At 47.0% G+C, this 15,349-nt stretch overlaps 1 protein-coding gene across 1 annotated transcript in view; it reads right to left on the bottom strand.

The window, feature by feature from the left end:
• Window positions 1-15,299, bottom strand: part of GID4 (GID complex subunit 4 homolog) — a 28,858-nt gene extending 13,559 nt beyond the window's left edge. The window contains exons 1-3 of the mRNA XM_023191746.1: window positions 14,708-15,299; window positions 9,106-9,165; window positions 266-373 (exon numbers count right to left, since the gene is read on the bottom strand). Coding sequence (XP_023047514.1) covers window positions 266-373; window positions 9,106-9,165; window positions 14,708-15,145 — 606 coding nt within the window. The 5' untranslated portion in view covers window positions 15,146-15,299. The remainder of the gene's footprint in view (window positions 1-265; window positions 374-9,105; window positions 9,166-14,707) is intronic.
• Between the last annotated feature and the right edge of the window lie 50 nt (window positions 15,300-15,349).

The raw sequence follows: 15,349 nt of genomic DNA, 5'->3' as shown, positions 1-15,349 counted from the left end.
GATTCTGATAGCTGAGCAAAGTTCTGGCTGAAACTCTGGGGTTGCTATCATCAGACCACCATTTGCTATTTAAGCAGCAGGTCAGACCGTATTTAAACTCTTCTCATAAGGAAGATGGAACAACTGAGGTCTGTGTGCAGCGCAACCTTTTACTTGGCTGCAAAGCCCCAATAATCCCCAATAAGGGACAAGGTCTCTGGCTCCCAGCATTTCTTCAGTTCTCTAGCAGCCCCTGGATGACACAGCGCAGATCAGATTTACTCACCCAGTGTTTCCGATCAACATCTTCATCTGCATCCCACTTGCGAGTTAAGAAAGGGTGTTTTTTGCTGATTATTTCTCCTTCAAAGAAGGTCGTAAGGGTTGGATACTCCTATGGTAAAAACCCAAATATCAAAATAAGATGGTGACTGAGAGTTTTTAACCCTTTTACAAAGGAAGAATCAACTTTGCTTTAACTTCTTTCCAGTACCTTGACACTGCTACCTGACAACCCAAACCAGAGTTAGATCCAGCCAGTTTGCCAACAAACTGTGGCAATGGACCTGAATCGAAATCACCCAGAGAATGAAGGGTTTCCTGGATTTTGCCAGCAGCAGACAGCCCTTCTTTGACTTCACTTGCTATGTGCTAGTCTCTTAGAAAAGAATTTGGATGTTTCCACAAGTAAATTTTGAATATTCTAGCATACAAAGCAGATCATAACTTAGTAGATTTTACTTTCTTTTTTTTTTTTTTGTGAGGCGGAGTCTCGCTCTGTCGCCCGGACTGGAGTGCAGTGGCCGGGTCTCAGCTCACTGCAAGCTCCGCCTCCCGGGTTTACGCCATTCTCCTGCCTCAGCCTCCCGAGTAGCTGGGACTACGGGCGCCCGCCACCTCGCCCGGCTAGTTTTTGTATTTTTAGTAGAGACGGGGTTTCACCGTGTTAGCCAGGATGGTCTCGATCTCCTGACCTCGTGATCCACCCGTCTCGGCCTCCCAAAGTGCTGGGATTACAGGCTTGAGCCACCGCGCCCGGCCAGTAGATTTTACTTTCCAAGGTTAGACCCAAAGAGGCTCCAAAATCCCTGTGCTTACCGCTAAGGCTCTCTCAAACCACTGGTTCTCCAATTGGCTCAGTCATTTGTCCCTTTTATACCAATTCTCCAAGGTTCTAGGGGTGGATTTTGGGGTAGAATACCTTTTTTTTTTTTTCCTCCTGAGACAGTCTTGCTCTGTCACCCAGGCTGGAGTGCAGTGGCACAATCTCGGCTCACTGCAACCTCCTCCCACACCCTGGGTTCAAGCAATTCTCCTACCTCAGCCTCCTGAGTAGCTGGGATTACAGGTGGCTGCCACCACGCCCAGCTAATGTTTGTATTTTTAGTAGAGACAGGGTTTTACCATGTTGGCCAGGCTGGTCTCAAACTTCTGACCTCAGGTGATCCACCCGCCTTGGCCTCCCAAAGTGCTAGAATTACAGGTGTGAGCCACCGCACCCAGCCTAGAATACCTTTTATTTTGGCCGGGCGCAGAGGATCATGCCTGTAATCCCAGCACTTTGGAAGGCTGAGGTGGGAGGATCACCTGAGATTGGGAGTTCAAGACCAGCCTCACGAACATGGAGAAACCTCATCTCTACTAAAAATACAAAATTAGCCGGGCGTAGTGGCGCATGCCTGTAATCCCAGCTACTTGGGAGGCTGAGGCAGGAGAACTGCTTGAACCCAGAAGCGGAGTTTGCAGTGAGCTGAGATCATGTCATTGCACTCCAGCCTGGGCAATAAGAGTGAAACTGTCTCAAAAAAAAAAAAAAAAAGAAAAATTAAATACTTTTTTCAGTGTTCTACATGTTCAGAGAAACTTCTAGTAATGAACTATAGAAATGGTCCCTGAAGGTAGTCTTAGAATACCTTGATATATAGCGATACATTTAATTGTCACATGAACTAAGAACAACTTATATGAGGAAAAACACATGAACTAAGAACAATTTCTATGAGGAAAACATATGTAAATCGTGTCTGAATGTAAAAACCACGCCGTTGAAAACGTAAGCAAGAAGCCAAGTGCTGGTTTGGGTGCTTTGTTAATTGCTCTTTGTTCATGCGTTAGTAAGTAGGCACCAATGATTTTCAAAAAGATTAATAAGACAAAAAGTTAACACAGTAAAAAGTCTACAATTTCCCTGCATTTGTAGAAACCAACCAACCACCCACCCCTCAGGCTACCTTGCCAAGCCCCTGGTGTCTGCCAGGAGCACGGTTATGACAGTCACTGGCCTGGCAAACCACAGATTACAGTCCTAATGTCGAGGACTGCAGAGGCCCATGTTTTTCCTTCAGATCAGATGTAAGCCCTTCTTATTCTGCATCAAACACCTCGTTCTGATGGCTTTGCCACATCTACCAACCTGGCCTCCATGTAGTGCAGGACATTCCTGAGAGAGGCTGCCACAGTAAAAGCCACTGGCGCAGAGGCTCCCAGGAAACAGAACATCACCACCACTGCAGGTGACTCAGGAGGCCTGCTTTAGGATGATACCATGGAGGGGATCTGTTTCCTTAACAGTGAACCTAAAATACGATAAATCTAACACTGCTCCAAATCCACAACCCCTCTATCCTAACACTGTTGCTGGATTCTTCACATAAATATTTAAATACACAGACTGAAAAAATGAGGAGAAATGTTCCTAAATGTAAACCTAATTTTTAAGGTATAAGCTAACTTTTTTTTTTTTTTGGAATGGAGTCTCCCTCTGTTGCCCAGGATGTAATGCAGTGGCGCGATCTCGGCTCACTGCAACCTCTGCCTCCCAGGTTCAGGTGATTCTCCTGCTTCAGCCTCCCGAGTAGCTGGGATTACAGACGCATGCCACCACGCCCGTCTAATTTTTTGTATTTTTTGTAGAGACGGGATTTCACCATGTTAGCCAGGATGGTCTTGATCTCCTGACCTCGTGATCCGCCTGCCTCAGCCTCCCAAAGTGCTGGGATTACAGGCGTGAGCCACCACGCCCAGCCGGTATAAGCTAACGTTTAATTATAATCTGTTCTAGGAAAGACTACTAAGGAAAAAGTTCTCAATAAATCAGCACTTGAATTTGATATTTTAAACTAGAAGCTTTTTTTGTTTTATTTTGAGATACAGTCTCTCTCTGTCGCCCAGGCTGGAGTGCAGTGGCACGATCTTGGCTCACTGCAACCTCCGCCTCCCGGGTTCAAGCAATTCTCTGTCTCAGCTTCCCGAGTAGCTAGGATTACAGGTGCCTGCCACCATGCCTGGCTAATTTTGTATTTTTAGTACAGACGGGGTTTCACCATGTTGGCCAGGCTGGTCTTGAACTCCCGACCTCATGATCCATCCGCCTCGGCCTCCCAAAGTGCTGGGATTACAGGCATGAGCCAACTAGAAGCTATTTATATTATTTTTCCGAGTTTCAAGCTTTAATCTTTTTTTCTGAACTTCCCTGAAAGGGACAGGATGAAATGATAGAGGTTTTAATACAAGGCCAAGCCTGGTGGCTCACAACTGTAATGCCAGCACTTTAGGGGGCCAAGGCAGGAGGATCGCTCGAGCCTAGGAGATCAAGACCAGCTTGGGCAGCATAGTAAGACCTGGTCTCTATTTTTAAAAAAGGGAGGGGTGGGGAGAAGGTCCTAATACGATTAAAACACTTACGGTTTAAATCACTAGTTTTCCTAATGAGTAATTCTGCACTGACTTCTTTGTAAACATACTTTAGGCAGTATATCAGGGTGACTACAGGGCACCCTCAAACTTTGAGAATTAAACAAAATAAATACCTAATAAATGAGATTCAGTGTGTACAGAAGTCACCAAAAAGATAAAATATTCTCAGAGCAGGAACAGGAAATTCAAGCACTTTATTACAGCCCAATGAGGAGTAATTGATAGAGCAGATGAAAAAACCATGTCAGAAGAAAGGATATCGAGAAATGAGTAAGAGAGGCAGCAAAAGCAGGAGTGAGCATCCCGTGGTGGGTCTGACTGTTGTCAGCCATTTAAGTCCCCCAACTAATCCTCTCACTGATTCCAGGCTCACCCAAAACTCTCTGGTGATGGGTACCACGACTTTCCATGTAGACCTGTCTTCTGGGGGACTGACATTCAATCGGCCGATAAGTCAACGGGAACTTCTGGAACACACAGGAATCTCATACTATGACAAAAACTGGCACTTTTGTTTTTGTGAGTTTTAGTAGGTATGACCTGTCTCCCTAGTTCAGCACAAGTGTAGCACACCTTCAGCTGGAGCTTCCAATCCTTCCAAACCCAAGTAATGAGTAAATGGGGGGCCTGCCCACAGGCCCCCAAAGGCTGGGTTCCCAGGTACCCCCTGAAAGCTGCTGGTTCCCCAGAAAGGTTGCCTCTCTTGACTGACAGATGGCTCAAAAGTGCAAAAGGAATGTTATTTGACATTTATTCTTTACATTTCTAGAATTTCATTTCCAGAAGGCATGAAAACAAACTTTAAAGCTCTGTTTTGCAATGTGGCAATTCCTCAAAGAGCTAAAAACAGAACTACCATTGGACCCAGCAATCCCATTATTGGGTATATACCCAGAGGAATATAAATCATTCTACTATAAAGACACATGCATGCAAATGTTCACTGTAGCACTATTCACAACAGTAAAACATGGGTCAACTTAAATGCCCATCAATGACAGATTGGATAAAGAAAACGTGGTATATACACACCAAGGAATACTATGCAGCCATAAAAAGAAATGAGATAATGTCTTTTGCGTGAACATGGATAGAGCTAGAGGCCATTATCCTTAGCAAACTAATGCAGGAACAGAAAACCAAATACCACCCTTGTAAGTAGGAGCTAAATGATGAGAACTCATGGGCACAAAGAAGGAAACAACAGGCTCACGCCTATAATCCCAGCACTTTGGGAGGCCGAGGCAGGCAAATCACCTGAGGTCAAGAGTTCGAGACCAGCCTAGCCAACATGGTGAAACCCCATCTCCACCAAAAGTACAAAAAAAATTCAGCCTGGCGTGGTGGTACAAGCTACCTGGGTAGCTGAGCAGGAGAACTGCTTGAACGTGGGAGGCAGAGGTTGCAGTGAGCGGATATTGCACCATTGCACTCAAGCCTAGGCAACAGAGCGAGACTTCATCTCAAAAAAAAAAAAAAAAAAAAAAAAAGAAGGGAAGAACAGACAATGGGGCCTACTTGAGGGTAGAGGATGGGAGAAGGGAGAGGAGCAGAAAAAATAACTATTGAGTACTAGGCTTAGTACCTGGGTGACAAAATAATCTGTACAACTGCTATATAGGTAAACCGTGACATAAATTTATCTATGTAACAAACCTGCACATATATGCCCAAGCCTAAAAAAAAAAAAAGCTGTGCTTGTTTGTGAGGTAGCTAAGAGGCCATTTATCTCCTTTTTTTTATTTTTTGAAACAAAGTCTCACTCTGTTGCCCGGGCTGGAGTCCAGTGGCAGGATCTGGACTCACCACAAACTCTGCCTCCTGGGTTCAAGCGATTCTTCTGCCTCAGCCCCCTGAGTAGCTGGGATTACAGGTGCACACCACCACGCCCAGCTAATTTTTGTATTTTTAGTAGAGACGGTATTTCACCATGTTGTCCAAGCGGTCTTGAACTCCTGACCTCAGGTGATCCACCTGCCTCAGCCTCCCAAAGTGCTGGGATTATAGGCGTGAGCCACTGTTCCTGGCCTATCTTCATTTTAGTAGATACTTTTCCACATTGTATACATGAGGAAGACAACTACTATGACTAAAACCCAAATTATAGTTTAATTAAATTAAAAATTTGATATTTTGCCAGGCATGGTGGCTCATGCCTGTAATCCCAGCACTATGGGAGGCCGAGATGGGTGGATCACGAGGACAGGAGATCGAGACCATCCTGGCTAGCACAATGAAACCCTGTCGTTACTAAAAATACAAAAACTTAGCCAGGCGTGGTGGCAGGCACCTGTAGTCCCAGCTACTCTGGAGGCTGAGGCAGGAGAATGGCGTGAGCCCGGGAGGTGGAGCTTGCAGTGAACCGAGATCGCGCCACTGCACTCCAGTCTGGGCAACTAAGTGAGACTCCATCTCAAAAAGAAAAAAAAAAAATTTACCACATAGTTGTACAACTTTGTGAATACACTAAAAACCAATGAACTGTATACTTTAAAAGGGTGAAATGTATGGTATGTGAATATATCTCAATAAAGCTACTAAAAAACATTATTTAAAAAGAATTCTTCTACATCTAAGGCCTGAGCAGGACTTGCTTTAACTCAACACCCCTGCAGCAGCATAATGTGGTTTATTTATTGCTCGACCAGGAACAGGCAACTCTGGGGAGGGTATGTGTTCATCAAGGCCACACCATCTGCAGAGGTTCTGTTAAGAGCCTAGGTCTCCCCTTGCGTTAGCCCCCAATGAAGGGCCATTGTCAATGGCCCCTCCTCAAAGGAGCCTGACTGCTGCTCTCGACAGGGGCTTCCTAAAGGAAGGGCTACTTGCTCCCAAAGGAGAGCTCAATGCCATTAGCATTTCTGTATACTTCTTCAAGATTTCCAATGCTACTTACCATTTCTGTGCAGCTTCTTTTTTTTTTTTTTTTTTTTGAGACGGAGTCTTGCTCTGTCACCCAGGCTGGAGTGCAACGGCCGGATCTCAGCTCACTGCAAGCTCCACCTCCTGGGTTTACGCCATTCTCCTGCCTCAGCCTCCCGAGCAGCTGGGACTACAGGCGCCCGCCACCTCGCCCGGCTAGTTTTTTTTTGTATTTTTCAGTAGAGATGGGGTTTCACCGTGTTAGCCAGGATGGTCTCGATCTCCTGACCTCGTGATCCACCCGTCTCGGTCTCCCAAAGTGCTGGGATTACAGGCTTGAGCCACCGTGCCCGGCCTTTGTGCAGCTTCTTATCACTCAAATGACTAGTTTTGGAGTCAGCGTTAACATTCCAATGCCTTACACACTTGCTGGTTTCCTTATGACATTCAGTGTTTGTGTTCTGCACCCAGTTACCTAATGTATGTGGCTACCTGAGAGTTGAGCATATTCTGTTTTAGTATCTTTTCTCCTACCACAAAAACAAAGGCTGGAATCCTGTATTTTGCTATCATTTCTACTCCTACTTGATTTGATACAATTCTCGAGTTAAATAAGAAATACCTTTTGTCTCAACAACAAACTTCTTAGGAGATCCTCAATCAGTCAAGCTTCTAATAGAAAAGCAGGAAAACCAGATAGGAACCAGGAGCCAGAAACCTGTCTTAAGACTGAGGCTTGTCAGGACTTTATAAGAGAATCACATATTAGTATCATACTGGAGTCTGTCATTTTCTCTAACACTCTTTCCTTACCCCCAGAACAAGTCCACTGATTGTCTTAGAGCAGGACTTTTTTTTTTTTTTTTGAGACAGTTTTGCTCTCGTTGCTCAGGCTGGAGTGCAATGGTGCAATCTCGGCTCACTGCAACCTTCACCTCCTGGGTTCAAGCGATCCTCCTGCCTCAGCCTCCTGAGTAGCTGGGATTACAGGTGCCTGCCACCACGCCCAGCTAATTTTTGTATTTTCAGTAAAGACGAGGTTTCACCATGTTGACCAGGCTGGTCTTGAACTCCTGACCTCAGGTGATCCACCCACCTCAGCCTCCCAAAGTGCTGGGATTGCAGGCGTGAGCCACCACGCTTGACCCCAGTATTTTTTTTTAAAGAGAGAGGATCTTCCTAGGTTGCCCAGGCTGGAGTGCAGTGGCTATTCACAGGCATAATCACAGCTTACTGCCGCCTTCAAATCCTTACCTCAAGTGATGCTCCAGCCTCAGTCTTCCGAGTAGCTAGGACTACAGGCACACACCACCATGCCTGGCTAATTTCTTAAAAACTATTTGTAGCAACAAGGTCTTGCTATGCTGTCCAGGCTGGTCTTGAATTCCTGGCCCCAAGTGATCCTCCAGCTTTGACCTCCCAAAATGTTGGGATTACAGGTGTGAGCCACAGCACCCAGGTTGGAGCAGGAATTTTTAATTCTCAATTTCACAGATGAGTAAGACTGAAAGAAGTTAAAGGTGACAGATAGAGGAAGGGGCAGAAGAAGAACGCCACCCCAGTTCCTTTCCACTGTGCCATACAGCACAGCACTCCGTCCAAATACTGCTGGGTCATCAGACCATGACAGCTGACAAAGGCCAGAGGCCCCCTGCAGCTAGGTCCAGCCTGGGCATTCCCAGCATTCACAGGGCCAGTCTAGCTACCTCCTTCCACTTCCTGTTTCCTTGCTAATGGAAAAGAAAGGATGCTCCTCCTTGCTTTCTAAAGTCCCAGGAGTTCTGAGGTTTAAAAAGTTGCTTCAAAGAAAAGAAAATACTCTGCACAACAGATACTTCTGCTGGAAACTAGATGGTCACTTTCCTTTTTTTTTTTTTTGAGACAGGGTCTTGCTCTGTTGCCCAGGTTGGAGTGCAGTGGTGTGATCTTGGCTCACTGCAACCTCTGCCTCTTTGGTTCAAGTGATTCTCTGTGTCTTAGCCTCCCAAGTAGTTGGAACTACAGGTCCGTGCTACCACGCCCGGCTAATTTTTTTTTTTTTTGTATGTTTAGTAGAGATGGGGTTTCACCATGTTGGCCAGGTTGGTCTCCCTACCTCAAGTGATCTGCATGCCTCGGACTCTCAAAGTGTTGGGATTACAGGCACGAGCCACTGTGCCTAGACAGTAACTTTTCATTGTTCCTATGAACTAAGAGGCTTAAGGAACTTAAAATCTCGTTTTTTATAGGACTGATGCTTATCTTAGAAACTGTTAAACTTATGATGAGGGTGGTAGCTATATTCTTATTATTTTTCCCCCAAAAAGGATTAAAAATAAAATCAATAGTGTTGGTTGTGACAATTTTGACGTACTTATAAACTTTTCTTTAAAAGATTTGTGAATCTGTACACTTCTCAACAGGACACACTGAAACTGCCTGCTTTATGTTCCCTATACAGTAGCAATGCTCAGGAGTAGTCTGCTTTAATTAGGCCTCAAAGAGTTGAGACCGCCTGCCCTTAACCCCAGTGAGCCTGCGGAGCCTCACATCACGAACTTTCCAGCACTGGTTCGTGTGAGTACTTACCTCAGTAAGGCCTTTAATCTTCAAGTACCCACAAAGGTAAGAGTTCCCCGTGTCCACGTGCTGAAAAGAAAGGATACGCAGCCTGTTACAAATAGATAAACTTACTAGGGGACATGCAGGAGGGTACTCTGGAAATCCTGTGAGGCCAGACTGGTGGTCAGTGAACACCCGGCGCAGCCCAAGGCTCATCCAGCCTCTGGGATCTTGAGAAGTTCTCCCTACACACATGCCTGTTCTGCTGAAGCAAAGTGATCCCAAGACCCTCTCAACTTCCTTTAGCTAAATATCTTGAGACTGAAGTGCCTTTCTGGAATGAGGTGCCCACTCAAATTCATTTTCTGTGCTATCTTCAACACATGCCTCCCAGTCACCTAGAGACCTTGAGCATTGCTGGGCACAGGGTCTCTGTCACTGCCTGTACACATGGTGTCATCCCTAACCTCAGGCTTGACTGTCTTTCTAATGTCTTTCAAGCCTTTTTCTATTTCTGTGTTGCTCAATCATTGTTCTAGGAGGTTTGCTCCTCTTCTAGTTTTTACACTAAATATCATCCTGCATTATTTCTTTATGAAATGGGCAGATTCTTCAGAAATGGTGTCCTATAAAGACTTATATGGTATAAACTTCAGTTATTAACCAAAATGCCAACCAAAACTCTGACTATATTGTGAATGTCCACTCTGTGCATTTTATATATGGATGCTGTGTTTCTTAATGAAAAGAGTCAAGAGCCTAAAATAAATAGAAATAACAGGCATAGTAGACTGTGAGATTTAGCAGTCACCAATTACTGGTTGCTGAGACACTGCCGGATACATACCCAACAACCAATTTCCTCTTTTTTCATGCTGGCAGGGCCCAGTTTTTGCTCTGATACCTACCTACCACATAAGACTTGGTCAACCTGATGGATCTAAGGCACACAGGTGTCCCCATCCCCTTGCAAGTCATGTGTTTAGGGGTGAGTGACCCATTTCTGGCCCATCAGATGTGTAAGTCTCCTGGGTGCATCTGTGAAAAATCCCTGGCTTTTGAAGTGGTGCATGAGGAAGAAATGGCTTTTTTGTCTCCTGGTGGTGACAGTATCTGCATGGAGTGCCCAGTCCTGGGGCAGACATGTAGACAGCAGGTGAGAAATAGGCCAGGAAATGCTGAGGATGGTAGTATAGAAAGATGGAAAAAACTGGGCCCATCGTAGGCCTCTGAATTAACCAACCTGAAGCCACGTCACCTCAAAACTCCTCCTGATGTGAATTTCACTCAAATCTATACAGACTTGTTCTGAATAGGGAGTTTCAGATTTCATGACAATTGGATTCACTTACAAGTTAAACCCTTGAATTAAAGGAAACCAGGTACAAGGGTACCTGCGGTACACTGAGATTTTAATGTTAAGTGAGGTCTTATTTCAAGAAATTAGAATAGTTTTGTGGCATTTATCACATTTGTGAACTTGATTACTTCCAATTATACCATAAATCAAATAGTAAGCCATGCTTAAAAACTGTAATGAACTTAGTCAACCAGATGATGTCAGTACCAAAGCAAACGAACTTCAATGAAGCCAAAGTACCTTCACAGTTTGGTGCTGGTGACAAAGGTATTCCCTGTGAAAACTGCCAAAGCATTGTAAATATCCTCATTTGCTAACCTTGGCATTGGACATTATCTAAAACAGCTAATCCATACTAACATGGTTCAGCAAATAACTTTTATTAAAGGACACATAATTCTAACCTGAGTCTTTAAATTTCATGTATGCAATTCTCATTGAATTCAATATAGTTTGGGGTTTCGCAGCTGCTGGAAAGGGTATCAGGTGGCAAGAATACTTGCTAATAAGATTAAAAATTGAAATGTAAATTGGCTAACATTTTGCATGGATTATCACATGCTCAAGAATCAGAATTTCAGCTTGGCCTCCATTCAACCAAGTGTCTCTCTATTTCTGCCCAAATTGATCTTGATAATGGTTGGTGAACTCAAACACACCACAATGCATACAGCTTTTGCCAAAAGGCAGGCGAGCATCTCAAGAAAGATAACAGGGCACACGTTTAGCAAGGTCTCACAGCACAGCTGTGTCCAACGGCTGCTCTTTTAAATATTCCTTTCACAGCGACCAGGCCTCCCTTCTACTGCTGGCTTCTTAGATGGCAGAGGAGGAAAGAGGAGTCACAGTAAGTTGGGGGTGGAGAGGAGACCCAGTCAGAAACTCACAAAGCTTTGAGGAACTCTTTAAACTAGAATCACAAAAAAGAAAATGCTCCAAAACAACAACAACAACAACAACACAAAAAACACATGAAAAGATGCACAACATCACAGTAATTATAGAAATTCAAATCAAGACTACAATGAGAGACCACTTCAAAAACACTAGGACGGCTACAATAAAAAAGATGAACAGTGAGTGTTGGCGAGGATGCGGAGAAACTGGAACCCTCACCCACTGCTGGTGGAAATGTAAAACAATGCAGGGGCAGTTTCTCAAAATGTTAAAACAGAGTTACCATGTGACCCAGCAATTCCACTCCCAGGTAGTTATCTACAGAAATGAAATATACTCCACATAAAAACTTGTACATAAATGTACATAGCAGTATTATTCATAGTAGCCAGAAGTGGAAACAACCCAAATGTCTATCAACTGATCACTGGATAAACAAAATATTGTATATTCATTCAATGGACAATTCTTACAATGAACAATGCAATATAAGTGCTGATACATATTACGATATGGATGAACCTCGAGGACATTATGCTAAGTGAAAGAAGCCAATCTCAAACGGACAAATACTATATGATTATATGAAATGTCCAGAATAGACAAACAACAACAAAAATAGATGAGCAGTTGCCTAGCATTGGAAGGGGGGTTATGGCTAAGGGTTACAAGGTTTCCTTTTCGGGTGACAAAAATATTCTAAAATTAGGTTGTGGTGGTGGTTAAACAACTGTGAATATACTAAAAACTATTGAATTGTACACTTTAAATAAGTGAATTGTATCTAAATAAAGATACAAAAAGAAAGAAAAGAAAACAAACGAAAAGAAACAAAAAGAAGCTGAGTTATAAAAGGCAGAAGTAAGTCTAAGAAGGCTGTGTCTGACAAACTAGTCCTGGCTGAAAAACCAGATGATGGGGCAATTCACATGCCACTGACTAGTTGTGATGATGACCAAGCAGCTCACCAATCCAGATGTAGGGCAGCATTCACTGGCATGACCACCACCCCCACCATCAGACATCCTACTCAAGTGGCTCCCAGTCATCCACCAGGTTTCTGCTCTGGGCTGCCTGAGACCTATCAGCCCTGCCCCAACTCAACCACAGCTTCCACTGGTTCATGATTCTTCTGAAAGGAGCTCAGAAGTGACACCTTAATGACAGAAGGGAGCAGCAGTTGCTGCAGTAGCCAAAGCAGACTCCCCTTTGATGCCTGGCTATCCTGCCAGTTGTCTACTACTACATCAGAAACCATCAAACTGAGCAACAGGGACAAATCCATGATCATCCCAAATGTGACCCACCCAGGGATCTCACCTCCAAAATTGTATGATTAGGTGTAAAATAAACCAAAAAACCCCCGTACCCTCATACTCGGCTCTCACATTTTAAGAAAAAGAGAAGAGGATCACCGCATTAGGCATACAGTTATGAAGACAAAAATATTTCAGCCACAATCGTTTTTCCATTATAATAAATATCATGGCTCATGATAGAACTTTACAGCCCAAAGACATGATTAACATGACGATGCTGTTTCAAGTAAGCAGAGAAAACGATTTATTCCCACAAAGCAATATGAGAATAAAAGAGTGATGAGTGCTCTGCAGTTAGCAGAAAGAAAAGGGACTCTCATTGTCTTTTGGATGGGAGACCTACTCTTCAGAAGTGAAACTAAGATTTGTTTTAAATGACCAAAAGGAGAGCTTGAGGAACAGATATACGGTACGTTCCACCCTCACACCCGGGGGCAGGGAGAGGGGCAGTGGGGCAGCACACAGTGCCTTTCAGAGGGACAGGTGTTTGGAGGGGCTTCTGGGAACAGCCTGGCAGACGAGGTGTCAGACTAAGGAAAAAAGGGCAAAGGAAAGGGGAAAGGGGTCCTCGGGCAGGCAGGCGTAGGTATAGAGGAGGAAGAGTTTAGTAGGGAAGGGACATAAAAAGGAGTATTCACAGTGGCTTAAGCCTGCAATCCCAGCACTTTGGGAGGCCGAGACGGGCGGATCACGAGGTCAGGAGATCGAGACCATCCTGGCTAACCCAGTGAAACCCCGTCTCTACTAAAAAATACAAAAAACTAGCCGGGCGAGGTGGCGGGCGCCTGTAGTCCCAGCTACTCGGGAGGCTGAGGCAGGAGAATGGCGAAAACCCGGGAGGCGGAGCTTGCAGTGAGCTGAGATCCGGCCACTGCACTCCAGCCTGGGTGACAGAGCGAGACTCCGTCTCAAAAAAAAAAAAAAAAAGGAGTATTCACCACTGCTACTCCATTTCAGCTGGCAAAAAGTGTCAAGCCTGAGAGGAGTGAGGTGTGGGAAAGGCCCAGACAGGTGAAGCTGTACTTCTGAAGCTGATCAGGGACTGGCAGCAGGTATTCAGGAATCCAGGTCAAATGGGGGGAGGCGACTGGACATGAACTAAAATTGGGTGAGTTAGATTTCCCAGTACGTGGGTACCAGAGACTGAGAGGAAGCCCTGTGCCTGTGCTGAGAACAGTTAAGAATAGGAAAGAGGGTCCCCTGGAACCACGATCGGGCAAGACGAAGGTATGGGATGGGGAAGTCTGGATAGAGGCCAGGAACACTGACTGGGAAAAGACCGCAAGTGGTCGGTCCCACAGCAGGGGCAGGAGGCCTGGGGGTAGAGAAGCTGGAAGGAGTTGGGTGCCTGGACCATGAAGAGACAGAAGCAGTGAGTGGAAAGGGGACCCAGGAGACAACATCCCAGCAGACGGTGAGCAGCACTCAGGGAGTGAGTGCCTGGTCTTGAGGTGGGGCCAGGGCCTGACCAGTCAGTTGTGGGTTAGGCGCTCCCCCGTCTGGGGGTCTGATGAAGCCCTCCTAAGGAGATCTCAGGAGCAGGAAGACCCCAGGGTCTGTGGATTCCTGGGACTGAGGAAGGGGCGGGAGGGCATGTCTCAGGTCTGAGAGAATCTGACATGGGCCCAGACACGGGGAGGGTCCCGAGTCTGGTGAAACCAATGGAGAGTTCTTCAGGGTCTGAAAAGGGTTGGTGGCAGTCCCTGATCTAGGGACGACAGGTCATGGGCAGGAAGGACCCAGGCCTTTCCCTAGTCATGAGGGGCTTCCGGATCCCAGACGGACCGGTCACGGGCTTCAAGTCTGGGAGTGTTCGGGGTCCGCCAGGAGCCGGTCACGACGGGCTCCGGGTCCGAAGGGGCAGGTCAGGGCTGGGGCTCGGAGAGTGTGAGACACAGGCTGGGCAGGTCCCGGGTGGGAAGCGCCGGGTGCAGGAGGCCCCGGCGGCGAGGGCCTGTTCCGCGGCTGCGGGCTCGAGGAGCCGAGGCGGGCACGGCCCGTGAGCGCCGCGAGGAGGCCCTCGGGCCCCGGCCCGGCCCGGCCCGGCGCTCACCTGCAGCACCACCTCTACGTCGTACGAGTTCCCCTTGCTCTTCTGGTGGCCGCGGAACTTGGAGCCGCTGTAGAGCAGACTGGTGGCCACGCCGGGCTGCTGGGTGTTGATGGGCGGCGGCGGGATGAGTGAGGCCGCGGAGGCAGCCGAGGCACCGGCCGGCGGGGGACACTCGGTGCGGACGGGCATCGCGGGGTCCCCCGGAGCCAGGGCTGGGGGGAGTGGGAGAGGAACCGCCGCCGCCGCGCGGGAGCCGAGGAGGGTGGCGGGGAGGGAGAGGCCGGGGCGCGCACGCGCGGGGTGGGGGCGGGAGGGGCGACCACCCGCCCGCTGCCTGCGGACCAAGCGCTCTGGCCGCCACCGGGACCTAGGGACCTGCGAGCAGGGCCTCCCAGTCCTGAGCTGGGTCCCCCTCCCGACTTGCCCTCGCGCACACATACACACACACAGACACTCACAGACACACTCACACACGCACACACACCCCGCCCCTTCCGATTGGCTCGGGCGAGCCGCGGGGGCGGGAGCAGGCTCACGCGGCGCTTCCGCCCATTGGCGGGAGGAGAAAACACGTGGCGGGGTGCGCGAGCGGCCCGCTGGGACTTGTAGTCTCCTCGCCGAGGCGCGGCGTGGAGGGGGCGG

The sequence above is a fragment of the Piliocolobus tephrosceles genome, chromosome 16 (assembly GCF_002776525.5).
Source record: "Piliocolobus tephrosceles isolate RC106 chromosome 16, ASM277652v3, whole genome shotgun sequence".
NCBI classification, from domain to species: Eukaryota; Metazoa; Chordata; class Mammalia; order Primates; family Cercopithecidae; genus Piliocolobus; species Piliocolobus tephrosceles.
The sequence above is the reverse complement of the archived record's forward strand: the minus strand, read 5'-3'. Positions and strand labels throughout refer to the sequence as shown.